Here is a 26,701-nt window from a genome sequence, read left to right on the forward strand (position 1 = left end):
TGGACCAGCAGCCTGCAGAGGCCCCTCTGTCCTGCCCATCAGGCGGTCTGGCTCTCTCCCTGACCAGCCTCCAGGCCTTCCTTCCCTCCCCTCCACACCCCCACGGTGCTCACCATGCGCACCACAGGGCAGGAACGGCTGCTTTGGGACCAGGATTCTTCTGGCTTTAGATTATGGCTGGACAGCCCCCCATACACCTATGTTGCAGGGTGGGGAGAGGCCCCTTCTGCCCTGTGTGACCCCCCAGAAGGGCAGCAGGGGATCCTAGCATCGGTGCTGCACAGCTTCCCCCACCAGGGGCCCTTCCAAAGCCCCCCCATAGGCAGAGCAGAAGGCCTCTTCCCTGCCATGAATCACATTCCCCACCCTCTTCTGGCAGGAGGAAGCCCCAGAAGGCACAGCAGGGACCCAGGGCAGGCGTGTTGCTCAGCCCCCAGCTGGCACAGCCCTCCCTCCCACCCTCACCTGGGGTTAGGACAAGGACGTGATTTTAGGGCACCAGGCGCACCTGCTCGCTTTTCAGGACCAACGGCAGTCAGGAGCAGCGCCCCCAAAAGTGAGTGCCAGAGCATCTTCTCCCTGCCCCCCCCCCGAGAAGCTTCTGCCATGTTGAACTTTTTAAAAGCAAAAAACATTTACATATAAAACCAACCCCACCGTTACAACAAAACATCTGACTGTAGAACTACTTAAAAGATTTGGGAAGGAGAGGACAAAGTGCCTAAGGCAGGCTTTGGGAAAGAGGTGCCCTAACAGCCATGGTGGGAGGCACCTCTCAAATCTTGGGGGTTGTGGGGCTTCAACCCAGTTGTCCAGTGGCCAGTCCCTGTACTTGTAGAGATAAAGACACCACAGAAGGCTCCTGGCAGAAAACTTTGATTTTTTTTTTTTAATAAAAAGGCACCTATAAAACAGGTCAATCAATACGTTACAGGCAGCACAGATACCCCAAAACAAGCCTAGAAATCATTTCAAAATAAAAACCAGTAAGATGTCTTCACATATTGTATTTATATATTTATATTTATATTTATATTTATTTATATACTTTTATTTATAGACTGGTACAAAATGCATGGCTGGCAGGGGATGGCATGGAGCAGACCAGCACCCCGTCAGCTGCAGGTGCTCTGGCTTACCCAGAATGGCACCTCTTCCGTTGGCCTCTTCCTGGCTGGCTGCAGAGGAAAGCAAGCACTCAGCAGATGCAACTCAAGCTGGGGAGCGAAGCGAGAGAGGGGAGGTACGAGACAGGACCACGTTCACAGCACAAGGGAAAGCTGGGGTGGGGGGAAGAGCCCATGAATGCTCCGAGCAGATGAACATGACACGTGGATCACCTGAAGCACCCTTCTGCCAGGCATGGCTGTTGCGGAGAAACTCAGCACCAGGCCTCTGCCGGAATAAATGCCCCAAGACACCATGAAAAATCAGTATTCCCCCTTACTTGTTGGGGCAATTAATTTAGTTATCTGATCTTCCCGGTGCCTCTTTGACACCCCTCCCCTCAAGCCTTATCCCTTCTGGACTTCACTGCCAATGGGCTGGAGGGCGAAGGTCTTGGGCAGAAGCACACCCACCCACCAGCTGAGTGTAAAAGCGCAGATGTGCTGCAGCCTAGCAATGCCAGGTGCATCTGTGGGAAGGAGCCAACGAGGCCTGCCCCCTCCCCCAAAGCCCACCCAACCCAATCCAACCCAAACCCAGGAAGTTCCTCAAGCACCGAGCAGGCATAGGGGAAGCGGGAGCAGACACACTTTTGCAATCTGGGAGCTCCCTCGTTCTAGGCAGAGCCAGGAACGGAAAGAAAGCGCTTGGGACTCCCCACGAGGGCCCAGCAAGCCTCTTCATGTCCTGGCTAAGAACCTGGGGACACAGGCTTGCCCTCCCGTGCCTCTAGCAGCAAGCCCTTGACCATTCCTCTAGGAACGTAATTCGGTCTCCAGCGCGGCACAAGGGCGAGAATTCGTCTCTAGCCTCTCTTCGTTTGTTGGGTGTTCAAAAGTAAGCACCTGCTGCAAAGTGAAAGCAACCTTTCTTTCGCCTAAGACTGTTTTGCTCTCTGATCCCCGATCTCCCGTTTCACCTTTGGCCCTGCTCCCTGACAAGCACCAAAGCAGAATCGGGCCAAGGAGCCATTGGATGGCTGTGCCCCAGCAGGGTGCAGGGGAGAAGGCGTGGGGGCGGCATTGGATCAAAGGGAAGGACTTGGGTGGGCTTATCCAGACTGGCACCCTACAGGATACCAAACAAAAAACAAAAAACACCAAGTTGAGGAATGGGTGCCCAACAACGAGGGGAAACCCCACACTTAGTTCCTGCTCTGGCCATTAACGCCCAGGGAGGGGGACCCATCCATAGCACGGTGGGGAACACCACCCCACCTGGCTATGGGGTTTGGGGCCGTCCTATGAGGAGACCTGAGTGGGGGATGGGGGCTCGAGCAACGGGGAGAGGAAATTTCCCTCCTCAGGCCGTGTCTCAGCCCCAGCCTGGGTGCAGCCGGCCACTGTGGGCAGCCAGGGCACAGGCTCCACTCTGCATCAGGGAGGGAGAGAGGTGGGCAGCTCCTCCGGGTGGGGCACCCATCTGGCGCCAAGGAAGGCGGTCGAGAGGCTCCACTTTTTCCTTCCCAAGACAGGCTTTGTCTACTCTGAGCTGGCTGCTGCTCCCCCAAACCTATTTACACCACCCCACCCTCCTGCCCGTTGGATGGCCTTGGAAAGCAAAGCAAAGGAGGCACATCCCACGCTGAGGAAGTCCTTAGAAGGGCAGGTTGGCCATGCTGCCGGCTCCGGGGCCATAGCTCATCTGGCCGTCCAGGGAGACGCTGCGCTGCCGCATGGAGACCACAAGGTTCTGCTGGGATGGAGGGCCCATGAGTGAGCCCTGTGGGGAGATCAGATGCCCGGGCTGCCCGTACATCTCCCCAGAGACGGACATGCTGCGCTGCTTGGCTTGCATGAGCAGGAAGTTCTGCTGGGCCACGAGGTTCTGCTGGGGCAGCATCAGGCCTTGGTGCAAACTGCTGCCCACCATGGTCTGCTGGGGGGGCAGGCCTGTCCTGCCCAGCACGGGCATCTGTCCAGGATGGCACATGGCCATTCCACGCTGCACGCCTTGTGGGCTGGGCCGAGCCGGGCCCTGCTCCGCCATCATGTTCTGCAAGTTCACCAGGTGCAGGTTGGAGGGGGGCAGGGCCTTGACTCCCTGGCCCTCCCCTTTGGGAAAGTACTGCAGCGTGCTGCTGGGCTTCTCCGAAGGGATGATGCGGGACAGATCGAATTCTGGGATGCCCGTGGGCGTGGGGCGGATCACGTCGCTCAGCTCTGGGTCGCTCAGCACCGAGGCGACTCCGGGAAGCACGGGGGGGTAGGGCTCAGGCAGTCTCCCAGCCATGCGCTGTGGTGGAGGCGGGGCCACGGGGCCCACCTGTTGGGGGGGCAGCTCCTCTGGAGGGAGCCCCAAGCTGGGCGGATAGTGCTGCTGTGGTGGCGGGGGCGGCTGCTGCAACCCGGGCCCAACTGCCCCTCCTGGGGCCATTGGGATGCCGCCCCCATTGCTGGGGGGCTGCTGCAGACGTGGTGGAAATACCAACTGACCAGAAGGGCCGCAGGGCTGGCCAAGGGCGTCTGGGGGGCCAGGGGGCAACATCATTGGGTTCTGCACAGGAGCACCGCTGTGCATGGGGAGGCTGGCACCCAGGGGGCTCGGCGAAGACATTGGAGGTACTGCCACTTCTTGGGAGAGCAGCTGCTGTCCAGGGAGGCTCAGGCCCATGGGGCTCGGAGCAGGGGCCGTCCCCACAGAGTTCACGTGCATCGGGTTGGGCTGGTTTCCTCCCATGCCTGCAGGGAAAGTGAAATGTATTAGGGCCCCCGGATGTGGGCCGGATCGGGAGGACATCGCAAGGCCTGCTGGACCCGACTCTATAGTTGTAGGGCCCAGCGAAAGAGCCTTGAAAGCCCACTGGGCTATCCCTCTGCCCACTCTTGTGCCAAAGGGGCAAAGCTGGGTGATCTCAAGTTCCCACCCCCTTCTTCTTCCCCAGGGCCAAGTCCTCGTTCACTTGACGGTTCCTGCATTCCTTCCTCAAGGTTATCTGCAGACTCTGATGCGCAGAGGCCAAGCTGCCTGGAATTTCCTCGGGAGCAGCCCGGCCACCAAGCGGGCATGTGGGACTAGTGCCTACTGCTGGCTGGCCCCCTGCCCTAGCCTTGTGGCCGTGGGCTTTGGGGAGGAAGAAGTGTCTTCTTCCTCCTGCTTGCCCTGGCTCTCTGGGTCTGTCGGCTGCTCACAGAATCCTCCCCTTCCCCAGAGCAGAATCTGTCCCAAGAGCACAGGGGAAACCACGGACAAACCCCATTTGTGGAGGGCAAGAGAGGTTTCTGGCAAAAGCCTCTGCACGTGGAGGCGTCTCTCGCGAGGGGCAGGAAGCTCGCTCCTGCGGCTGGACCATCTTGTACCAAGAGCCTGCGGAGACCCTGGGAACAGGCAGAAAGGTCTCCACTGGAAACCCACCTCCCTTTGTCCTGGCTATGCAGGTGATGCCGAGAGGCAGCTCTGCCCAACCACCTGTTTCCTGCGCTCTGCGTGCCAGTCCTGCCCACCCCGCCTCTTACCAGACATTGTCCCAGGTGGGAGCATAGGCCGGTCAGGGAGCAGCTCGTCGTCCGAGGTGGCGATGGTCTTGATGGCATTGTGGTAGAGTGGCGTGGAACTGGGCATGGCGTATTTGGACATCTGGGACATCATAAGTGATAAGGGGTTCTGGGATGGGGGTGGATCTGGAGAGGAAGGAAAAGGCAGGTTGGGGTTGAGGGGGCCAGAGGTGTTGCCAGGCGGGGCAGAGGAGCTGCTCCGAGACCCAGAGGGCATGGCACCTGCAAAAGGAGCAACAGAAGTGTCTTAGGGCCCACAGCCAAAGCAAGTGTCAGGTAGCCCCTGGGAGCAATCCTGGTGTGTGTGTGTGTCTGTGGGTGTGTGGTGTGTGGATGTGTGTGAGAGAGAGAGACAGTGGAAGTCGCGGCCAGCCAGAGGCATCCAGGAAGCCCACAAACTTGGGCGGGAGGGCAGCCGCTATCTTTCCTCCCCAGCTTCCAGAACTGATGCTGAGAAGGTGCTATAGGTGTTTTCAGGGGTACCAAAGGGCCATCCTATCCGGTGGTCCCTGGGAGCCCTTGGGGATGCTCAGGGAGGAGCAGCCGAGCAGAAAGAGGTGGCCTGTGGGTCCTCTCCCATCTACCCTCCCCCCCAGGGGAGGCAAGGATTCAGACTGACATTCTGGCCAAAGCCAAGGTTTAAATTGAGACAACCAGGGATAGTTCAGACTTTTTTCCATAGGAGGCACCTGCCAGCTGGAGTGAGGCCTGCTGTTTCACAGCGTTCTCAGTAAAATGTTAGTCTCACAACTGGACCTGCTGGCTTATTTGAGGGGAGGGCTACTTCCTGAATTTCAGATCTAAATGGGAAATATAGTTACATCATTTCCCCCCCGCCCCATAATTAGCACAGGAATGTGTGCGCTCTTTAGAACCACAATGCAGATTGATAACAAGCGATAACAATAAGCAGCCTTGAGCAAGAGGGTGGCCTCTACGAACCACAAAGTAACAGACCCTCTTTGAGGGGCACAGAGCCTTGCAGGGAAATCACGCTCACCATACTTAATGTATCTCATTCATGAAGTTTCAACGGAAACCAAACGAAAATGCGTGCCTTTTGTCCTGATTGTACCCCTGTCCACATTTTGCTGTGGGGCCCCCCACGTGCCTCTTGAAAGGAGGACCCTTGATTTAAAGGACACCTGCCTAGGGGACAGGGGTAATTTCAACGTAAAATGGGATACAGGAAGTACAGGGCCTTGTGACATCCATTTGGCACTTTTTTCAAACCCTATTATGAATTACTCTAGCTAAATCCCTAACCCAGAACCTGGCCGCAAGCCACTGAGGCCGGGAGTGATCCTGTACAGTCCGAGAGCTCCAACGTAACACAGGATGTGGAGCACAGACGGCCCAGAGATTTGTTTGCAACCAGGTGCTGGGCCTCAACAACAAGGCTGTTTGCAGCCCCTCCTCTGAGGGGAAGAAAGGGAACACGGGGTTTAAACTATGAGCCTGTGCACAGTGCAGTCTGTCTGTTGAATGAAGACTTCCCCTGTGTCTCCACAGAGAAAACCAACTGAAGGCAAGGCCCTGGAGACCACAAAATCCCACCCAGCACGGCCTCTTCCTGTCACTGGTGGGCTTCACAGCTGCACGTCAGCCCTGTGAAGCCCCTCTCGGCACTTGATGGACCCCCACCGGGTACCCAGCAGCCCCACCCATTACCTTGCTCAAGGTGGCCCAAGGGGGCAGAGTTGCTCATTGCAAGGGTGGGCTTGCCAGGGCTGGAAAGGCCAGCTTTGGGCGAGGGTGCCCATCCTGGAGAGGAGACCACCATGGAGGGCGACTTGAGATGGCCGGGCGAACCAGTCGGGGAGCGGACGTTGAGCACGGAGCCGAGGACCTGGGGTGACTTGAGGGGGGCACTGGCAGCGGCGGCAGCTGGCAGGCCGACCAGGGCAGAAGGTGTCTGTGGGGACTTGAGGTTTGCAGAAGGGGAAGCACCCAGGGGGGAATGTGCCTGGCTGAGGGTTGGAGACTTGAGGCGGCCCACGCCGGGGGAGTTCATCTGTCCCACGTTGAGGGCCAGATCTGAAGGGCGGCGGCCCAGGCCCCTGACAGGGGCCGGATGCATGTTTGTGGCAGACGCGCTGGTGCTGGGGGGCAGGGGAACATGGCTGAGCCGTGGGGTGCCGACCATGTTCCCCTGCTCTGGGCCAAACAGGTCAGGTGTGCTCCCCATCTCCTGCGGCACAGGCTGGTACGGGCCCTGCATCGTGGAGAAGCCCTGCTGCGGCAGCGGCGGCTGTCCCAGGCCCGAGAAAGGCGAGCCCATCACCATCTTCGGGGGCCCTCCCATCATGGCCCCCGTGCCATTCGGGGCACGCCCTCGGGCCATTTCCTCGGAGGGCACCAATTCCGGCCCACGTGCCTTTTGGGCCAGCATCATTTGCTGCTGCTGCTGCTGCTGCGGAGTCATCTGCACATTCAAGTTCATGTTCATGTTCATGTTCATGTTCACGTTCATGTTGAGATTGGCAGGGGCAGCCAAGGTGCTCGGCTCCACCTCTTGCAGTGGTGGCGGGGGACTCATCAGGGCCCGGGCCCCCCCGAACTCCAGGCCCAGGCCTTCACCGGCAAACATGGTGGGCTCCACCTGCCGGTGGGCTGGCAAGACACGCTCCATCTCCAGCCCCAGTGACCCCTGCCTCTTCTCCAGCAGCGGGTGCCGCAGCAGCTCCTCACGTGCCCGGGGGGTGAGGAAGCGCTCAGCCTCACCCTGCCCTGGGGGATACGGGAGGCCCCCGGGGGCAAAATGCCCTGGCCCCCCCAGGGGCATTTCCTCGCCCCACGGCAAGCTGGGCCGCACAGGGCGGGGCCCGCCGCCCCCCGGGCCAAGGGGCTCCAGTGACAGGCTCGGCATCCCTGCAAAACCTCTCTGGACGTGGCCACCGGGGAAGCGGGAGGGGCCGGGGAAGGAGGGCCGCAGCTGCTCCTGAACGTCCAGGGGCGCCCCCCGCAGGAGCCACTGCTCCCCGGGCCTGCTGTGGTAGGGCGGCGGGGGCCCCCGAAGCACCACGCCCGCCAGGGGCTGGGCCAGCATCGCCTCCTGCAGGGGCCGTCCCCCGTGCAGGCCAGCCTGCTCCTCCTTGCGGCGCTTCTCCTCGTAGTACTCCTCCTGCAGCTTGCGCCAAGCCGCCTGCTCGGGGGTGAGGCCATCCTGGCCCAGGCGCTGCAGCACCACGTTCATCGGCTGGCCCAGGTCCACCCCGGGGGGCACTGGCCCCTCCTGCTCAAGGCCTGGGCCCCCCAGGCTCTGTGTCTGCGATATCATGGACTGTAGGGGCTCCTCATACTTCTTCAGGCCGGCCCCGGAGAGAGGCGCCTGCGGAGGGGGGGGAGCCGCGGCCTGGGGGGGCAGGACAGCCCCTTCCCCGGGCCCTGGTCCGCCCTTGAGGAAGGGCTCGGCCTCGCTGCCGCGCAAGAGTAGACGTTCAATGTCCCGCAGGGTCTGCAGAGAGCGCTCCCGGTGCTCCAGCTGCTCCTTGGAGAGGCCCTCCGTGTTCAGAGGGCCACGGGGCCCGTTCCCTGCCGCATGTGGACCTGCACTGGCCCCCTCCCCCAGCAAGCCCTCCGTGGTGCTGGCTGGCAAGGAGCTGGGCGCGGTGGGCGTGCTGGGGTGGGCGCTGCCGGGGGCTGTGGAGCTGCTGCTGTTGCTGCTGTTTCCCACGGAGTTGGGCGTCAGGTCCTGGCCAGCCTCCTCAGGAGCCCCCTCCAGGGGGAGAGCGCTGCCAGAAGAGAGGGGCCCTTGGCCGAGCCCAAGGGCGGGGGGCCCCGGGGGCTGTCCCTGAGCCTGGCTGCTTGGGGGCAGGGCTGGCTGTCCCTGGGGGGTGCCGGCAGGAGACAGGTTGATCGGCAGGGGCTCAACTGCTGCCGCCACCGGCATCTTCGGGAGAGGGGCCAGCTGGAAAAGGAGCAGCAGAGTTATTGTGGTGGGAGGGAGAGAGGCCTTTTCCAGTGGCCTGCAGCAGACTGCCAACCCCCCACTTTGGCCACAGGTCTCGGTCCGCTTGCTGCCTCATCCACGGGGATTCCAGGCAGCTGGTCTGGCCTTCCCTGCAGCGTGACCCCCAGGCCCTCCCCCCTTTCGCTTACCTGGTCCAGCTTTGCCCGGGGTACATGCTGCTGATGGTAGCCCAGAATGGAGTCTGCTCGGCCTTGAAGGACAGCCTCTGCAGCCCTGCAGACACCCAGGGAGCGTCACAGACCTGGCTGCAGAGGGCCCTTCTGATTCCCGCAGAAGCCTGGGCCCAGCCTCCCTGTGGGGGAACTGCCCCCTGGCCTTGGGCTGCAGCTTACGTGTTGGCGAGGTGTGTGGTGAAGACGTAGACCACCTGCAGGGCCTGCTTCCCTCCAGTTTCTGACCGCAGGCCGGGGGCTGGGCCATGGGGTGCGCCAGAGGCATTGCTCTCACTCAGGGCCGGCAGAGGGTTGGATCCTGGGCCCAGCTGTGTGCCAGAGCTCATCGCTGGCTCAGCTACGTGGCAATCTGCGAGGGACAAGGCGGCAGGCTGAGGGACCGGCTGCAGTTCAGCAGTCACCGCAGCACCGGGATCAGTCAGGGGAGAACTGACAGAGCTCAGCTTGACATACATGTGCAGGAGCCATCCCAGATGGGGACGGGGGGCCTGAGCCCCACGCCTGATGCTTGCTGCCTCCCCTGAAGTGTCCAGCAGGTGGCAGGACCGCAGAGGTCTCCCCCTTGCCACCCTCCCTTCTCAAGGAAGCTCCCCAGACCGAAGAGAAGCAACATCAGCACCGAAGCTGGAGGGGTGGCTTTGCAAGGCCTCCAAGCAGAAGAGAAAGGGGAGCGGCTTCTTCAACCTGCAGGCCAGGCCTGGCCCCAATTCCAGGCGCCTGAGCAGGGAGCACCCAGGACGGCTATCCTGCCCTCCCACAACAGGGCTACTTTCATATTGTTTCTTATTTTAAAGCTGAAACTGATTTCTTCCTAAAATATTGGTTAGTCATGCAGATAATTTAGGTTTAGGCACAGCCATTCTTTTTACGTTGTTGGGATTGTTGCCCTTTGAATAGCTCTGGTGGACAGGGAAAATGGAAGAGAAGTTTCCCGTTAACTAAAGTTCTATAACAAATAGGGAAATCCACAATTATGCCAGAAACTGACAAGTCCCCTCTCGCAGCTTGGGGAAGCTGACTGCCTGCCTTCCCAAGTCCTTTCCCTGTACCTGGGAGGGCCTGATGCCCACGACACCAGCAGCTGCGTTTCCCCCAAAGCGACAACCAATGCTGCCTCAGCCCGCCACTTCCTTCAGAGAGCACCAGCTGACGGCCAGTGCCAGGAGAGCCAAGGGGAGGGCGGGCGCCTTCGCAGCCTGCCCTCTGCCAAGGCACGGCTGGGCACCCTGAGGGGCCGCCGGGTCAGTCACCACCTCCTCGGGAGCAGAGCAATGGCCCTTTGCAGGAATCCAAGGGTTGGTGCCAGCCCCCAGGGCACTCACTGTGGGTGCTGCCCAGGGGCTTGTCATCATCCTCACTCTCTGGTCCGGAGCACCACTCGTCCCCGCTGTAGGGCTGCTTCCTCTCCAGCACGCAGCGCCTCTTGCTTCGGGGGGCTGCCTCGCCTACCAGGGAAAAGGCCGTGGTGAGTGCCCTGGGCCCCGAGGGGTGGAGATGAGAGGCTGCCCCCGCCTGCTCTGCACCCTCACCTTTCAGCTCCTTGTCCAGTGGGGTGGCACTTGCTTCCCGCCGCTCTCCCGAGTCCACGGAGACGCTGCGCTCCCGCCTCACCTTGCCCTTCAAGGCCCCAAAGACAGAAACAGGAGCCTGGCTGGCTTCCAGTCCCACGGGGCCTGCAGCGGGCTGGCCGACTGTGCTGCTGCGGGCCCCGGCCCCCCCTGCACCTTTTGTGCTTGGGTTGCTGGCGGGAGCGGGGCTTACGTTGGGCTGGGGCTGGGGGTGGGCACTGCTGTTACCTGTCTTTCCATGGCTGGCCAATTTACTGTCAGGGTGCATTTGACCGGCTAAAGCTTCCGGCAGCGGCCCTGGAGGAAGCTCCGTGTCTCTGCTCTGTCCACCACTGGCGATTCCCGCCAAAAGCCTCCTGGGTGGGGGAAAGAGGAGCAGAAGACAATCAGAGGGGCAAGAAGAGGCCTCAGCAGCTGCCCCACACTCCTGCCAGAGATGCCCGCCTGCACCCCTTCCCGGCTATCGCTTCTCCCGGGGCCTCAATCCGCTGTGCCCAGAAATTATCCCCCGCTGCCCTGGGGGCATCACTGAAAACAAGATGTTCAAACATGTTGAAGAACAAGCCCTGTTGAAGGACCAGCCTGGCTTCTGCAAAGCAAGTCTTATCACACTCATCTTGCAAAGTTCTTTGAAAATATCAACAGATTTTTGGACAGAGGCAAGACTGTTAGACTTTCCCAAAGCTTTTCAGCTGTCCTGGGATAAACAGTAACTTCATTATGGGTTGGTAATGGGATAAGAGAAAGCAGAGAACAGACTCAATCAGCGTTTCTTCCAGCAGACAAATATAAATGGTTCCAAGGACAAGTGCTGGGACCAACAGCTTCATAAATGGAGTTTGGGTTGTGCATTAAGATGGCCAAATCTGCTTACAATTCAAAATCATTTAGCATAGTTAAGACAACAAGGAAACATTGAAGAACTTCAGAAACATCTCTCCAATTTGCATTAAAAAGCAAATGATGCATTCTGGGGTAAAAAAAAAAAAATTGGTGTTCCTGATTGAAACTGATGAGGAAAGGAATTTTTGGCAGCAAATTAATGAAAATACACCTACTGTCCAGTTGCTAGAAAACATGCAAATTCCACTTTGGGAATCATTAGAAAGGAATTGGAACCAACAGTCCATGTCAGCAGGCTTTCATACAAATACGTGATACTCTATAGAAGTCTACGCACAATTTTGCGTGAACTTCAAAAATATATTGTAATGATTAGCAAGGTGCAGAAAAGGAAAACTGAGGTGGCTAACAGGCCAGAGTAAATCTGCTAAGATAAAATGCAGGATTTTTGGGGAAAAGGCAAGCCATGGACGATTTCAAAGACGGGTATAAAACCAGAGAGATGTCAGAATCCAAAGGGTTAGTTGGATGGGGGAGTGTCAGAAGATGGCAAGGAAATGCTCCCCTTGGCTTCCTACCCTCTGCCATAGGAAGGCAGAGCGATGGCTGCCCATTTGCATGGCTGTAAGGAGAGGCAACTATCACTGACTACGAGCCAGGTGGCTGTGGATCACCTCCAGCCCTACCTCTGAGCAGATCAGTCAACTGAAGAGAAAGGAAGCAGCAAAGCACTTAAGGTACCTCTCAAGGTGGGGAGGGGCTCCAGTCTACTCCTTGGCTTGCACCCATCTCTAGATAGCCGGTCCCTCGGCATTTCGAGGGTGCCAGCCTGGACAGCAGAGATACCTTTTTTGTGGCACCCTGTCTCTTTAAGGGTCAGCCCATCACACTGGCTGGCTCAGTCTCCAGGGGCCTATTAATAGCAACTGGAAAGATCACATCACTCCAGGGATATTTATATTTCTTGTTCCACACCAGGAGAGATTTATTTCCAGGCTGCCCAGAGAGAGCCTGCTGGAGAGGGAGAGGGCAGGACAGGTCACTTGCAGTAGAGTCAGCCCTGGGCAGGGTGGGCAGACCCAGCTTTGGGGCTGAGATGGTCAAAAGCAGGCACGGCTGGAGATCTGTCTTCCCCCACTGGCACCCTCCAGGCATGCAACTGGACAGGTAGCCCCTGCCCACTCCAGCTACTGGCCATGCTGGTGAGAAATGACATGGGCTGCGAGGAGGATACAGGGCTGCTGTCCTACCTGCTTGCCACGGCACGCATGGCCTTTGCTGCAGGGCTCTTTCAGCTGCAGCTGCATTGGTGGCTCTTGGTGAAGGACAATGCCTGCCACAGGGTGCCCTGGGCACCTTCCACCCTGCCCCTGCCCCTAGAGAACTTCCAGCCAGAGGCCCGCTCAAAGCATTCTGTTATGCCCACAGTCATGCTCCCCCTTGGGAGGGGAGACTGCTGAAGCAAGTCAGCTCCCCAGGGCCAGAACCCTGAGGCCTCCTTCCCTGGGAAGGAGCCTCACTATGCCAGACGGGTCCTGCTTGGGAAAGGGTCTCAGGGTCTCTAAAGCCACATTGGGCTCAAGGCTCTTTCGGTCCCTGGTATGTTACACTTCACCCCACAGGATCATTCCGCAAAGCTGTTCACTGGAGTTCAAACTGCAGAATTGGTTTCTGTGAAACACAGGAACAACTACCAACGTAAAAACAGTGATAGAAAAGGAGTCTGTTGAAGGCTACTAGTCTGTAACGGCCCAATGCTCCTCAACAGGGAGCCCCTGGGCCTGGTCTGCAGGCTTTCCCAAGGCCCCTGTTGGCCCTGGGGGATCAGGATGCTGGATTAGGGCTGGTGAGCTGATCTACCCCACAACTGACCATGACTCCATGGGGGTCAGCCTGCTAGCTGGGAAGCCTGGGACCCTGGCAAGGAAAGAGAGGGTGACTATGGGGTGAGGGAGATACACTACAGAGTTTACATAGAGGGATGTTTCACCGAGTCCAGGACCCCTTTCTGATCCTTCTTGCTTACAATGGATGCTCTTTGCAAGGCCTTACACCAAGAAACATTGGAAAAAACTAAGCGCCAATTCCCCTCGGAGTGATGGGGAAATTCCCCTAGTGAAATCCCAGCCTAGAGAAAGCCCCTATCTTTATACAGGCCCCAAATTAACTTTGGTGAAGTTTATGCAGAAGATATCAAAGGAAGCATCTCAGGAGGGCTCTGGAGAGCAGCAAAGTGACTCCTGAGCAGAAGGCAGAGCACTTGCACGACCATGCTCCTTCACAGGCAAAGAGGAGGGCTTATAAACCTTCAGCTGCTGAAAGGGCACCATGTGCTTATACCACCCTGCAGACATATTCCCAGAGCACCAGCTGCTCAGCCCGCAAGGGGAGGCAGGGCTGGGAACAGCACAGAGATTCCTGCTCAGGACTCTGGACAACTCCCTGGGCCAGCTTTGTGAGCCTTGACAAGCACAGGCCTCTCCCCTCTATGGACCAAGCTGCAGCCGCCCCAGCCACCACAGGGCCTGCTTGTCCACATATCTGCCCTGGCCCACATGTCACAGGCAACACCGTCAGAGCTGCCTGCTTCACAGTCGGCATACTCTGACAGACACAGGCCTACTATATTCCGGGGTCCTGCAGGCCCTCTGCCACTTCACCTTAAGGGGTGGGTAGAAGGAGAAGAAAAAGCCACCCCACAGAGCCACCAATGCTGGAGGGAATGCTAGCCTCTCCTTCCACTGGACAGCCACCGCAGGGCTAGCCAGCCAGCAAGGCAGCAAAGGAGTGACGCAGATCCCTGCCCTGGCATGTTAGGAGTCAGGAAGTCTCTGGGCAGCAGGGTGATACTGCTGGCTGTGGGATTGGAGTGGGGGGGAGAAGAGCCAGCCCTTGCTGGTTCTCTCTGAAGAGTTAGAAAAGGGCTCTCTGCAGTCACAGAGGCCAGCGTGCCTCCCCCCAAATTCAGACTGGGTCCAGGGGATGGTTTTGGAGACTCTCTGGACATGATACTCCCCAACTCTCTTGCATGGGTCACTTCCATCCCTCCTGCTGGACTAAAGAGAAGCGCCTCTCAATACCTGGAGCCAAGCCAGAAGTTTGGGATGTAGAGCAGAAAATGGCCACCATGCCAAGGCTGCTCCCATAAGCTCAGGGGACTGCAATGCGTACCCAAAGCTGCTCCCTTCGGCCCTGCAGAGCAGACCAGGCAACGGCTTCTGTGAGCAGCAAGAGCCAGACCGCCCGGCCTCCTGCTTCCAAGGGCGGTCAACCCGGACTTCGTCTCCTGCCTCCGATCATGCAGGGAGCCCGCACAGCCACTATCAACCTTGCTGCCTTCCAACACTTTGCTTAATGTCACTTCAAGACACCCGGGCCAGCAGCCACCCAGCTCCCCAAATTCTGTGAGGAGTGAATCCAGTTAACTCTCCGAGAAAGAGAGCTGATGATGTAGAGCAGCCCGAAACACATGCTTCCCCATTACAGAACCCACCGCCAAGGCCCGGTGGCATCGCCTCCTTACCAAGGACAGCTCTGTGCCCTGCTTCAACCTCTCCATTCACCTTCCATGCTTACGTTCTACAGCAGCCTTTCAGGCCTGGGGTTCCGCAAGAGAAGGCATTGGAAGAAAAATACACGTCATACCATGAGTTGTAGATATAATCATTTTTATGCAAGGGTTCCTTGAGACCTGAAGATTGTCTCAAGGGTTACTCCAGGGTGAGAAGGTTGAGAAAGGCAGGCAGACCTGTAGAAGAAAGCAGCCTGTGGTACTTCTGAGGAGGGAAATTGGGGTGGGAAGCAGACGACCGCCTTCTAGCAGGTAAGATCCAAAGCACTCCTCCCTAGGGACAATCCCTTTACGTATTAATTTGGCTTGATTAATTCGTAATCATTGCTGCCAGAGTCTCACTGCAAACCACAGCTTCCTTTATTACTACAAAACCCAGGAATACTGATATTGTCACAGGAGGAGCCAGCGAGGAAAACGGTGACTAAGACTATTTGGTTCTTCTGAAATTTTAGGGAATAAAATTAGGAAGAAATAAACGTGCCTACGCAAGCAGACATGCAGCGGGTGTCTGAAAGCACCCAGGCACGTGCTGCGTTGGGGGCGGCTGAACAGCAGAGCGGGTCTCATAAAGCGCACATCCGCCATGACCCAGGACGGGCTGCGGAGGATGCCTGGGCTCCTCCGGAATAAAGCAGAGCTCCAACATAGAGCCCGGGTGGCTCCCCATGCCAAACAGTAGGAGAGCTGCCCTCTCAAGGAGATGCTGAGAGCAGAAATGCGGCAGTCTTTCCCTTCCCCCTCAGCTCAGGATTCTGCATCTCGCCGGTAAAAAATTAAAACGATTTTCTTTGCTTTTTAAAAAATAGCATCGTGGTTTATTTTTCAGAGTGCATATATGAAAAATCGCAATGCGCTGATGAGCTGACCAAAGCAGGTGGGCAATAAATATGTAATAAAAATGAAAACATACGCACACTTCTCATCAAATAATGTGCTTGCATAGGCTAGCGCACACCCTTTAATTGTGTTTTCATAGGCATCTGCTTTGTTTTCAGGGGAAAGGACAGGTATTCGCACACGTGCCTTTCAGAGCAGGCTGATGTGCTCCAGATAAGCTGGGGAAGGAACCCCAAGCCCAGAACCCTACCACTCCAGGGGAGTGGGGAGGAAGTCACAGTGGAGAAAACACATGTTGGCATCCCTGCCTCCCTCCTTAAGCAAACAGATTCAGCAAGGCTACTCAGCAGGGTAGGATGGGCTGAGGCCCCTGTGGCCACCCACCTCCACCCCAGCAGGCCCAGGCTGCGCCGCTCCAGCCGACTCCCCCTGCTTTGCCCCTGCATCTTGACTGAAGGGCCATCTGCTACACCTGTTCAATCTGCCCTGGGCTTCTTTGAGATCAACCCTGCCTGCCCGGGGGTCAGGAAGACTGCCCTGACACCTCTCAAGGCCCCTCCCCTCATTCACGCCACACTGCCCACCATCTCCTGCTCCCCACAAAAGCGCAGGAAATTGGAGTCCCGTATGTCGTTGAGTCTCCTTTCCTGGAGCTGGTCATGACAACCCAGAAGCTTCAGCCAGCAGCTGCCTGTGGCCATCCCCGTTAGGGCCAACTTACACCTTATTGCAGGAGCTGCCCCAATACCAAGACGTTGCCTATGAAGCCCTTCTAAGCTCAGAGCCTGGGCAGCTTGGAATCTGCCACCCTCCCTGAACAGAAAGCATTCCCTGAGGGTACCCAGTAAGACATGGCGTGGCATGGCGTGGCAAGAAGCCCCTCTGGGATGAGACTCTGGCTGCAACCTGGCAATGATGCAGATGGGAGATGCATCCGCAGCTCACCTGCCTGCCCATCCTGTACCACCACGCTTCCTAGCCGCAGCCTGGCTATGCACAGAGCTGCTCATGGGAAGTGATCAACCCCTTCCTTCTGCAACTGGCCACAGAGCAGAAAGCAGGACTCCAAGATGGGCACAAGGCGCCTTCCGATGCAAAGACAGCCATCTTGGATTCACACAGCAGTGATTCTGGCCCCGCCGGGTCCAACTGAAGCCACAGGACCAGCAAGACGGCCCCACCATCTGCAGGCCTTTCTGAGCACCCTGCACAGAGCGGTGCTCCTTCCCCTGTTGCTTTCTCCGGAACTGTGCCAGAAGGACACCACTAAATTTACCCCAGCGCTCCTCTGCTCATGCAAGCCCTTCCCCCAAGGATGCCGGCTAAAGCAGATCAGCTTCCAGAACATCCCTGGTACCTGCACCTCTCCTCTTCCACCTTCCCTCAAGACCTCCAGGTCAGGTCCTCCTCCTCACAGCTTGAGGGGTGGGTGGCTCTCTCTTATGCAGGGGCAGAGAGCGCACCAGCAGTCACTGGAAGGCAGGGAAATGAGCTCCTGCTCCGGGCTCAAAGGCAGGAGAGCCCCTTGCCCATGTTCAGGGCCAGGATCAGGAGAATCTCTCAGAGAGCCCAAGGGACAGCCCCACATTGGGCCGCTATGCAGGGAGATCTGCTGGGTTCCACCTAGCAACCGCTGCCCCAAAGCAGGCACACCCTGATCCCCTCTGCATTGTGCACAGTCATCTCTTCCTAGCCTCCAGCTTGACCACGGACTGCAAGACTAAGAGGAGCTGATCCACGAGGCCTGAGGGACCTGGGCAGACACAGCATGGCTCCCCCATCTTTCTGCCTGTGGGACATAGGAACGGGGTTGGGGATAGTCTTAGCAAGCAGGCAAGTCTCAGACTGGGGAAAGTCCATTTTACCTGGCCTGTCTGGAACCTTTGCCTGTTCAGCTTGAGCCAGGCCATGCCTGCATCGGAGTTAGTGTCACTTGAGGCTGCTGCAACCCACAGCAATATGCTAAGTAGGTCCAAGTCTGAAGAGAAACCAAATTTAGCAAAGTTCCCAAGCTTGCGCTCATACAAAGATCACATTCTTCTTGCTTCAGTGTCTAAAGTGGGAATAGGCCCAGAACATTCTGCAAGTTTTGAGAATGAAGCAAATCTTGTTAAGGAAGGATCTCCAGCTTCTCATGCAATTCCCCTGAAGCAAGGCTGGAGAGGCGTCTGGAATTCCTTGGTACCAGGATCCGGCTCTCCCCAGCAAGATGCCAAGGTTTATTTTTTTCTGACCCTGCCAGCAACCCACCCCTCAGCTCAACCACAGATTGTGCAATAGTCCCTCTTCTTGCCCAAGTAGAGTTGCCATTTTCTGATCAGAGCTTTCTTGCAAGGAAAATCTGCTGGCAAGGGACTGACATCAGGTTTCCAGGGCCAAATTCTACTTTAATGGCACAATCCTGAATGCAAACAGCTGGAAAGAATAAGGACACCCCTCCCCCAGCTTGCCAAGTCACAAAACTCCGATTCGGCTCTTGAGAGTCACAGGCAGCCAATCTCATTCTGATGGCAGAAAACTGACTGTGAGTGAAGTCCCCTGCCCCACCAAACCGCTCCATGGGGATGGCCTGTTGGTTGCTCCCACTATATCAGATTAATGGACTCATGGCACCTTGAAATATGAACAGATCTGGTGCCATTTGCTAGTGCTTCCTTGGCCTTAACCATAATAGGCCTCTCCAACTTTGAATGTAAGCTTCCGTCCCAATCTTCCCTGTTGGCAGCTCAGGGAACTGGAAGCAGGAGCCCCTGAGGCCGCAGGGCCCCGTGCCATGAGGGCACCTGTGCTGGCCAGGAAGGGAAGGCCACATGGACAGAGAACAAAGCCCCTTTGGATGGGGCTACCCTGAGCACTCCTGCCCCCCTGGTTCTCCCTTCTGGAATTCAATCGACTCACTCTTGGTCCAGCCCCAGAGGGGAGCCAAGGGAAGAAGACCTTTGTTGTGAATACACAAAACTGTCGCTTAGTGAAGGCAGAAAAAAATCCAGGCTGGAGGGAAAGGGGAGAAACCACACTCTGATTTCTGGGAGCCAGCCAGCTCCCTGACTCAGCCAGCTGGGTTCCCTGCCATGCCCCACTCACCCAGAACGCCTGCAGGCACTGGGAGGGGAAGCTGGGCCTTGGGGGAAAGGATCCTGCACAGCCCTGGGCCTGGGTAACAGGATGATGCCACCCCTGGCCCGATTCTGACCTCCCCCACACTGATGGTCAGGACGTGGCATGCTTCTCCTTGGCAAGGCCAGCATTCCTGGCTCCAGAGAGCTCTCCATGCTGTGGCCACAACCCAAGTTGCCTGGCTCAACTGGCTCCCCCTAGAGGCATCTGTGGTCGACCCAGAGCCAAACCAGCAGGCAGACAGACCCAGGTTGGACACCTACCTCCAGAGGGAGGACAGGGTGCCCTCCTGCCTGGGGGCCAGGAGACCTGGTGCCAGCCAGCAAACAAGGGCTCACCTGAGGGGCTCACGCAGCAGCGGCCCACCCTGGTCAGGAGACTCAGGAAGGAAGCCGATTCTTAGCACAAACGCATCACTCCACGTGGGCTCCTTTCCTTAGCGTAAAATACCTGTGCCTGGGGCACCACCTGCTCAGGGTGTGCCACCCCACATGGAGGAAAGCCCACCTCCTGCCCCCACGTAACTGCTGCGAGCAGGGCACAGAGAAGCACACGCAAGGAGCAAGGGCTGGGGGGAACTGTGGCATCTTTTGCAGGCTGGAGCCCGGAGGTCTGGAGCGAGGCCTGCCCCATGTGCTGGGCTGAGTTTGTGCCAGGGTCAAGGGTCACTGCTTCAACACATTCTCAGAAAGAGGCCAACTGGAGCAAGCGGCACACCCCCCGCAGCCCTACCCCATTGCATGGCCCAGGGCCAACCCGGCAATGGAGCCTCAGGGGTCGGCAGCAAGCCACAAACCCTCCCATCCCCCCCCGGGGTTTGCAGTGTGACGCCCTGCCAAACTGGGACTCTCCACGCACACTTGGGGGCTGCAGGCTGCCCACCACTGGATGGATCTGAATGACCCCCTCCACCCTCTGCTCCTTCCACTCCTCCCCGCATGCAGCAGCAGGGGGCCGTCCCAGCTGCAGCTGCACTTCAAGTCACCTGAGCGCAGCGCGGGGGCTGTTCTCAGGTGGGCAGTGCCCCTGTGACCATGCTGCAAAGAGCAAGAGGTTTGCAAGGCCCCGATGCCAACCACTCAGCCTCCTGCAGTGCACACATGCCAGGGTGACCCTCTCCACGTGGAGTGGGTGGCTGTGGCAAGTCCCAAGGAGCTGTGTGCAAATGGCCCCAGCAAGGTCTCTGCTACGCTTCCCCGCGGCACAATGCACCCCTCTGGGCAGCATGGCACATCTCCCACTGCCCAGCCCACACAGCTGCCTGGCACGTTTCCCTCTCCTTGGCTCCTCAGTTGGCCAGCTGGCCTCTTCCTCTAAGCTGCCTTTCCACTCCTATCCTCCCCATTAAAGGCAGCTCCAGATAAGGGTAGGAGAGGGGAAGAAAATGATGGGGCACTTGATGCCCAGAAGGGTGGCAGCAGGCTGTGCAATTACAGACTCCCAGGAGCCCCTAAAGGTGTGTGATGCTGGACAGAGGCGGAAAGCTCAGAGCTGCCGGGGGAATCACTCCCAGTTTTGCTGGCATCATGTAGCCCTTTAAAGCTGGAGCCCCAAGAACAGAGGACAAGGATGCTTCCCTCGCAACTCTTGGAGTGTCAGAGGCCCCAAACTCAGGCTCTGGCACACACCTGTCCACTCTGCGCAAGTTGCTAGACCTCATGGCTGCAGAATCTGCAGAAAACCAGTTTGGTCTAGGGGTTAAGGTGCTGGGCTAGAAACCAAGAGTCTGTCAGTTCTAGTCCTGCCTTAGGTGTGAAAGCTGGCTGGGTGACCTTGGGCCAGTCCCAGTCTCTCAGCCCAACTCCCCTCACAAGGTGGTTGTTGTGGGGTAATGAGGAGGAGGAAGGAGTATTAGGTATGTTCGCCACCTTGAGTTATTTATAAAAATAATAAAGGCAGGATAAAAACAAACAAACAAACAAACCCCCTGACCCCCTCCTCCACGCAAGCAACAAAGGGGCTAAAAGTGAGCTTCTGTTTGCCAAGGACGTGAGGGGCAGCGCTTCCAGGATTCACAGCCTCCCCCTGCTGGCATTTGTGCTCAGCCTGGGATGCCCACTCCCAACTCAGCCCTCCCAGTTTGGCTGCCCTGACCCGCAAAGCCCACCGGCTTTCCTGTGCTGCTGACAGAAAGGGCCTCAAGAGAAGGGCTGGGCAAGGGTCTCTCTGTCCAGGGTGGGGCTGCTCTGACCAGACGCTCATCCTTGGATGCCTCCTAACTGCGACATGGCCTCCCAGCACCTGCCCCCACCGATCCAAATAGCTGCCATATGCCTGGAACGCAGGCCAGTGGCGTCTTAGGTAACCATCCCCATTCCGTGGCGTCCCAGAAAGGAAAGCCCCCTGAATTCCTCCTGACCACCCCCGGTTTTATGGCCCAGGAGACACAGGAGGCAGCAGTCGCTCACTCCTTCCCAGCCAGGAAAAAGACTGCGGTGCCTTCCACTTCCCACATCCTCTAGCAAGTGCTGAAGGCCCTGAGCCTGCTCAGTCAGAGGAAGAAACGGCTGGGTCTGCACAAAGCGCTTGCAACGGTTAACTTCACATGGTTCACTCAGAAAAGTCAATTTTCTGAATCCACACAATGTCTAGAACTAAGAGCTAACAAGACGTGCGTGACCTGCTGAGCCAAAGACTATCTGGCTGGCTGGCACTCCACTGTCCCCCGAGAAGAGTCAGTCTGCAGGGCCTCCAGGTGGGAGGCAGGCTCAGAAGCCCCTCCAACCCATATACAAGAAGGTCCTACAACGGACAGGAGTCAGGATCCTGCCGCAAGAAGCAGGTTCCTTCCTGCAAGGAGCTGGTTTCGTAAGAGAAAGTGAACAAACTGGTGTGCAATGTGCCAGGGAGTGACTGGGAAGCTTCCAGGTCAAGAGGAGCAGGAGAGTGGCAGGGTGTGCCAGGCCCTGCCATTTTATTTGACTTTGAAGGGCTGAGTTACAAGTGAAGTCCCCAGCAGGACAAATATATGCCATGTATGAGGCCTAGGGAGGGTATGATGCAGTCTCCATAAAAAGTGGAAGGATAAATAAATAAGGGAGGGCCTTAAATAACCAGACACCAGTAGAGGTGGGGAAGGAGAGCAGCTCTCGGCTCACGTGAGGAGGGCACTCGGTTACAAAGCTCGAAACTGTGGTCCCAAACTCCAATCAGGCTGAGGATGCCGCTGAATCAACTTCAGGGACAAGAAAGATTTTGCCCTTTGGGGAGGGCTGATGCCCCCCCAGCCAGCTTCCCACCCATCCCCTTTTCCGTTGCAGAGGCAGAAGAAAGTGCATCTCCCTGCAGAAGAGTGAAAGTTGGGAGCGATGCATGCTTTAGCAGCATCACGGGCAGAGAGGAGCCCTCCCAGTGAAACCACTGTAGCACTGTGCATGGGGAAGCACCCACGCCAAATTCTCCTGCTTCCATAAGTCTAGCTCAGCTGCATTAGAAATGCAGGATTCCGACAAAAGCAACAGGGAAGCCCTAAAGGGAGCCGCATCGAACGGTGCATCAAGACTGCAGACCAAGATGTCCACAGCAGTGCTCTCAGAACGCAGGGGAAATAAAACATCCGCCTGCCCGCACACACACACACACACCACCACCACCAGACAGCGAATCTCATGGAGAGCAGGATCAGCGCAGATCAGCCCGGAGGAGGACGCACGGAGCCGGAGTGAGAGACAGCTCTTCTCTTGGATCCTTCAAACAAGGTGCAAGCAATGGGAGAAACCCAACTGGCAGAGAATGGGGCCTGTGGCCACGCCAGGCCCACAAAGAGACCCATGCACCTTCCTCTCTGCTGCCCCAATCTTACCGTGACTCTGCCATTACTACGGTTTCCAAGGCTGCCCTTCCAGGGGGCCTGTGGGTGCACGTCTGGCCTGCTGCCTATCCCAGGAAGCCCAGCAGCCAGGCTCCCTGGGCCGGGAGCAGGTCAGAGGCCACTTGGCCCTTCCGCACCCAGAACAACTCCGCATGGAGGCCCCACAGATGGCACCTTGGGGTGAGGCCTGTCCAGGGCCCAAGCAGGGTCTGGCTTCACTGCAGCCCCAGCAGGATGCCAGCAAGAGTCCTGGTTGTCCTGGGCCCAGCCATGGAGACCAAGCCATGCAGGGGCTCTGGTGGAGGAGGAGGGGGAGGGGGAGGAGGGAAGGCGTGACAATAAAATGTGCACACACACAAAGCAGGAAATGGATCCCAGCAAAAACTTGATAGATCCTGTGAAACTGCATGATGCACCGAGCCCCCCTCCACACTCTTCCCTCTCAGGGCTGAGGGATTCAGCACCTTCAGTGGGCGGCCTCTAGCCGAGCACTACCTGTGTGCAGAGGGCGAGCCCCGGGCCCTCAATTCAGACCAAGCCACCCGGGTAAAGCCACCACGCACCCTCTTCCACCACTCTCCGTCATCCCCTTGCAGTGGATCTTTTCTGCCAGCCCAAACCCCAGCCCCTCTCCCCACTCAGCTCCCTGGGACACCTGGACCCCCTGGTCTTTTCTGTGGCCAGGCTGCTCCTCAGGCAGAGCAGTCCTGTGCTGCTGCTCTGGCCCCAACCTCTCCCCTTTCTGCTGGGACCCTGCTCGTAAAAACATGAGACAGCCCTTACTGGCATTTCCTCCTTCCAGAAAAGGCTATAAAATGTTCCAAGTGCAGCCAAAAAGTGTAAGGGGGGGGACAAGGAGGCTCAGCTCATTAGCGGCTGCATGGGGAACCCTGGAGGGGGGAGGGGGCCTCCTAATGCAAAACAGCTCAGCCTGAGAGAGAAAATAAGAACCAGGCTTAAAAAAGGGGGGGGGCTCTTGGCTCCAGTCTCCAGTCTCCCCCCCCCCCGTTAGTCTGGCCCATCGTCACACACTGGCCAGCTTGAGATGAGCTGGCCCGAGGAAGAGGAAATTCCAGCCCTGTTGCTTCTGGCAGCCAAGCTGGGCTCTGGCCATAGCCCCTTGGAAAGCAGCTACTCAGCAATTTTCTTGGGGGGGTACAGCTCCAAGTCGCACATTCTCCCCCCCTCCTTGTAGCTTGATTGCCCAGGAGGGGCTCCCAGAAGCAGCAGAGCCAGGCCCCAGGGCATCCTGGGGCCCCCTTCCTCCAACTGGGGGAGGTCACCCTGGGCCACTCCAGGCAAGCAGGATGCAAACCACTTCCATGCTGCTTGCCGACCAGCCCTGCTAGAGTCTGGTGGGGGGGGGGGACTTTCACAGGTGCTCCACGCAGTGGGGCTGGCAGGGCGCCTCTGCCTAAGACAGCTCCCCTGAGACCTGGTCGTCCAAACCAGCCTTGTCTCCGCAGGCCTGAGAAGTGCCAGGGACGCCCAAAGGGCAGCCTGGTCCACCCGGCCGCACAAAGGCAAGGCTGCCAGGACGGGGCCCAGCCTGAGCCAAATGGAGGGGGAATCAGCAGGGCTCTGAGCGCCTCCTGAAGCAGCAGTGAGAATGGAGGGGACTCTCAAAGGAGATGCGCGGAGCCGTCGCACCTGCAGCCTCCCGGCGTTTGAAGGGATGCCCAAAGGCACCCCCAGGCCGACTTCTCCTCTGCCAGTGCAAAAGACAAGGCCCTACCCTGCGCCCACCAAACGGGCCATTTCCACCCCCATAAGGAGCAGGCCAGCCGGGCACCCTGAAGTTTAGTCCAGTGTATCCAGGGGGCTCCAGGTTGAGGAGGCAGTCCCGGCTGACCCGCACAGAAACATGATCCACAGCTCACCCCTTTGCCTCCGCCCCTACCACCCACATTTATCTCTATTGCACGGGAGTGGGGATGGGGAGACACCCATCCAGCATAAGGGGCAGGGGCGGCAGTCTAACCCCCTGCCTCAGGAAGCAGGCCAAAAACCTCAGTCATCCCTTGGGGTGGAAGCAGGCAGCTCTCCGGAGGACACCAAGCTCAGCCCACGAGAGGAGGCAGGCTGGGAGAGCCATAGGGCTGGCAGGGGCTCCCAGGAAAGGGGCTGGAAGCAGGCCACCCAGCAACGGGGAGCATGCTGGCATGAAAGCCTGGGCCCACTGGCCCTGCACACAACCTGCACCACCTGGTGTGGTCTGCCATGGGGCCTCGCAGGGCCGTTGAGGAGGGAACACACAGCCAGCCCTGTCACGCTAGGGGAGCAGGAAATGAGCAATGGGGGCAACCCACACGGAAGGCAGGCCAGACCCACCAAAGGCCGCAGGGCAGGGGTTCCCTTAACTCCACAAAGGAGCCACAGGAAATGTCCTGCTGCCTGAAACTGGGGGGAAGATGCCCACCACTCATGGGGGAAGGCCAGAAATAGCTGAGACATTTCACTGCCCCATCCCAATCTGGGAGGGGGAACGGGCTTGGTCATGTGGGGCCCAGACCAGGGAACCGGCTGCCTGGGGACCCTGCCCCGGGGAACCACCGACTCACTGGTGCTGACGTCCAAAGCAGGAGGCCATCCAGGACCAGTCTGCAGGTAGCCGAGGGGGACAGGCTGCCCCCCCCCCATTGCCAGAAACAACAAGCCGAGGAATGCTGCCCTGAACTTCCAGTCCAGGCCGCCCAGCCCTTGCCCACCACAGTCTTTGCGACGCAGGAGCCTCATCTGTTCCGGGCCTGGGCCACCCTCCTGGTGGGCAGCAGCCTACTCCGGCCGCAACGTCGCCGTCCCCCAGCGTCTCCCAGGGCCACCCGGGCCCTCTGCGAGCGCGCCTCAACTTCCTCGGGGAAGCCCAACTGCGGGGGGCCAGAAGCCGTCGCGCCGCCAGCCCGCCGGTTCCCAGGCTGGGTGAAGGGAAGCGGCGGGCGGGCTGGCTGGCGGGGTCAACCCCCCAGGCCCCAGCCAGGTCGGACCAGGGAAACTCCGGTCTCCGTCCCACGGCGGCAGCGGAGCCCTTCCCAAACAAGATGACAGCCAACCGCCGGGAAAGAACCAGCCGAGAACATGGCCACCAGGCCGGGCCGAGGAGAGCGGCCGGCGCAGGCACGGCAGGGGCAGGGCGCCGCGGCCCACCGTCTGCCGGGCTCGGCCGGAACAGAGCGCCGTCCGCCGGGCGCAGAAGCCGGGCCAACGCCGCCTAGGTCTGGGCCTGGGCCCGGGTTCGGGCCCGGCCCCGGGTTCGGGCCCGGCCCCGGCCCCGACCCTCCCTCCCTCCCTCCCGCCGGGAAGGGGCCGCCGCGCTTGGCGTCCGCGGGCCGCAGGCCGCGACGGGGCCCGGCGCTGGGAGGACCATTTCCGCCGCTCGCCCGCCGGATCCTCGGGCCAGGCCGAGGCCGCGGGTAGCCCGCCCAGCCTCGCCCGCAGCGGAAGAGCCCCGCGCCCCGGCCCCCCGCCCGCCCCGGCTGACAGCGCGGCCACGCGAGCGGGCCGGGAGGCGTCGTCGTCGCCGGGACAATGACCCGCCCGGCCTGCAGCGCGGCGCTGGCCTTACCTGCTCGGGGGAGGCCGTCGCGAGCTCCCCTCGGCCGCGCGGAGAGGGAGGCGCGGCGCCCGCGGCTCCGGTCCGCCCCGGCGCCTCTTTCGCTTTCACTTGCCGGGCCGCGCCGCGCAGGACCGGGCGGTCGGGCGGTCCGAGCGGGTCCGAGCGCCGCCCCTTCGCGACGCCGCCGCGGCGCCCGGCCCGGCCTCGCCCCGCAGAGAAGCCGCCGGTGCCCACGGGCAGCAGCGCCCGCCGCCGCCGCGTTCGCCTGCCTCTGCCCGCCGCCGACTGCTCATTTGGGGGCCGAAAGCGCTCGCTGCGCCCCGGGCGAGGAGCCACTCCGGGCAGGCGCCGCCGCCGCCGTGTCAAAATAAGAGTCGCGCCGCCTGGTAGCGCTCCGGCTCGGCCTCCCAGCGGCCTGTCGGGGACCAGCACCTGCCGGCCAGCCGGAGAGCCCGGCCCGCGCGCGCGCCCGCCCGCTTCAAAGAAGACCCTTCCCGGCGCCGCTGGGAGGAGGCGACCCACGCCGGCTGGGCGGCCGGCCCTCGCGCAGACCCGGGCGGCGAAAGCTGCGGCCCGTCCCGGGCGCCGCCG

The 26,701-nt window shown here is 59.2% G+C and overlaps 1 protein-coding gene across 2 annotated transcripts; it reads right to left on the reverse strand.

The window, feature by feature from the left end:
• Positions 1-1,002: 1,002 nt before the first annotated feature.
• On the reverse strand, positions 1,003-26,194 carry BCL9L (BCL9 like). 2 transcript variants are annotated; one of them, XM_063311289.1, is made up of 8 exons: positions 26,120-26,194; positions 10,604-10,731; positions 10,130-10,252; positions 8,967-9,156; positions 8,763-8,847; positions 6,333-8,571; positions 4,623-4,787; positions 1,003-3,848 (listed from the first exon to the last, which is right to left on the reverse strand). In XM_063311289.1, the coding sequence occupies exons 2-8, from the start codon at positions 10,641-10,643 to the stop codon at positions 2,764-2,766; spliced, it is 3,927 nt and encodes a 1,308-aa protein (XP_063167359.1). In that variant the 5' UTR covers positions 10,644-10,731; positions 26,120-26,194; the 3' UTR covers positions 1,003-2,763. The 2 variants fall into 2 exon arrangements, with proteins under 2 accessions (XP_063167359.1, XP_063167357.1); XM_063311287.1 differs by lacking the exon at positions 26,120-26,194 and adding an exon at positions 10,337-10,424 and having other exon boundaries at positions 10,604-10,708.
• Between the last annotated feature and the right edge of the window lie 507 nt (positions 26,195-26,701).

The sequence above is a fragment of the Candoia aspera genome, chromosome 9, assembly GCF_035149785.1.
Source record: "Candoia aspera isolate rCanAsp1 chromosome 9, rCanAsp1.hap2, whole genome shotgun sequence".
In the NCBI taxonomy this organism is placed as follows: domain Eukaryota; kingdom Metazoa; phylum Chordata; class Lepidosauria; order Squamata; family Boidae; genus Candoia; species Candoia aspera.

What these genes read in the sequence shown, in the direction of transcription:
- BCL9L (XM_063311287.1), bottom strand. An exon ending in ACTGGACAAGGAGCTGAAAG is followed by an intron (nt 10,253 to 10,336) that starts GTGAGGGTGCAG and finishes TTTCCCTGGTAG; the next exon opens with GCGAGGCAGCCCCCCGAAGC. An exon ending in CCCGGGCAAAGCTGGACCAG is followed by an intron (nt 8,572 to 8,762) that starts GTAAGCGAAAGG and finishes CTCCTTTTCCAG; the next exon opens with CTGGCCCCTCTCCCGAAGAT.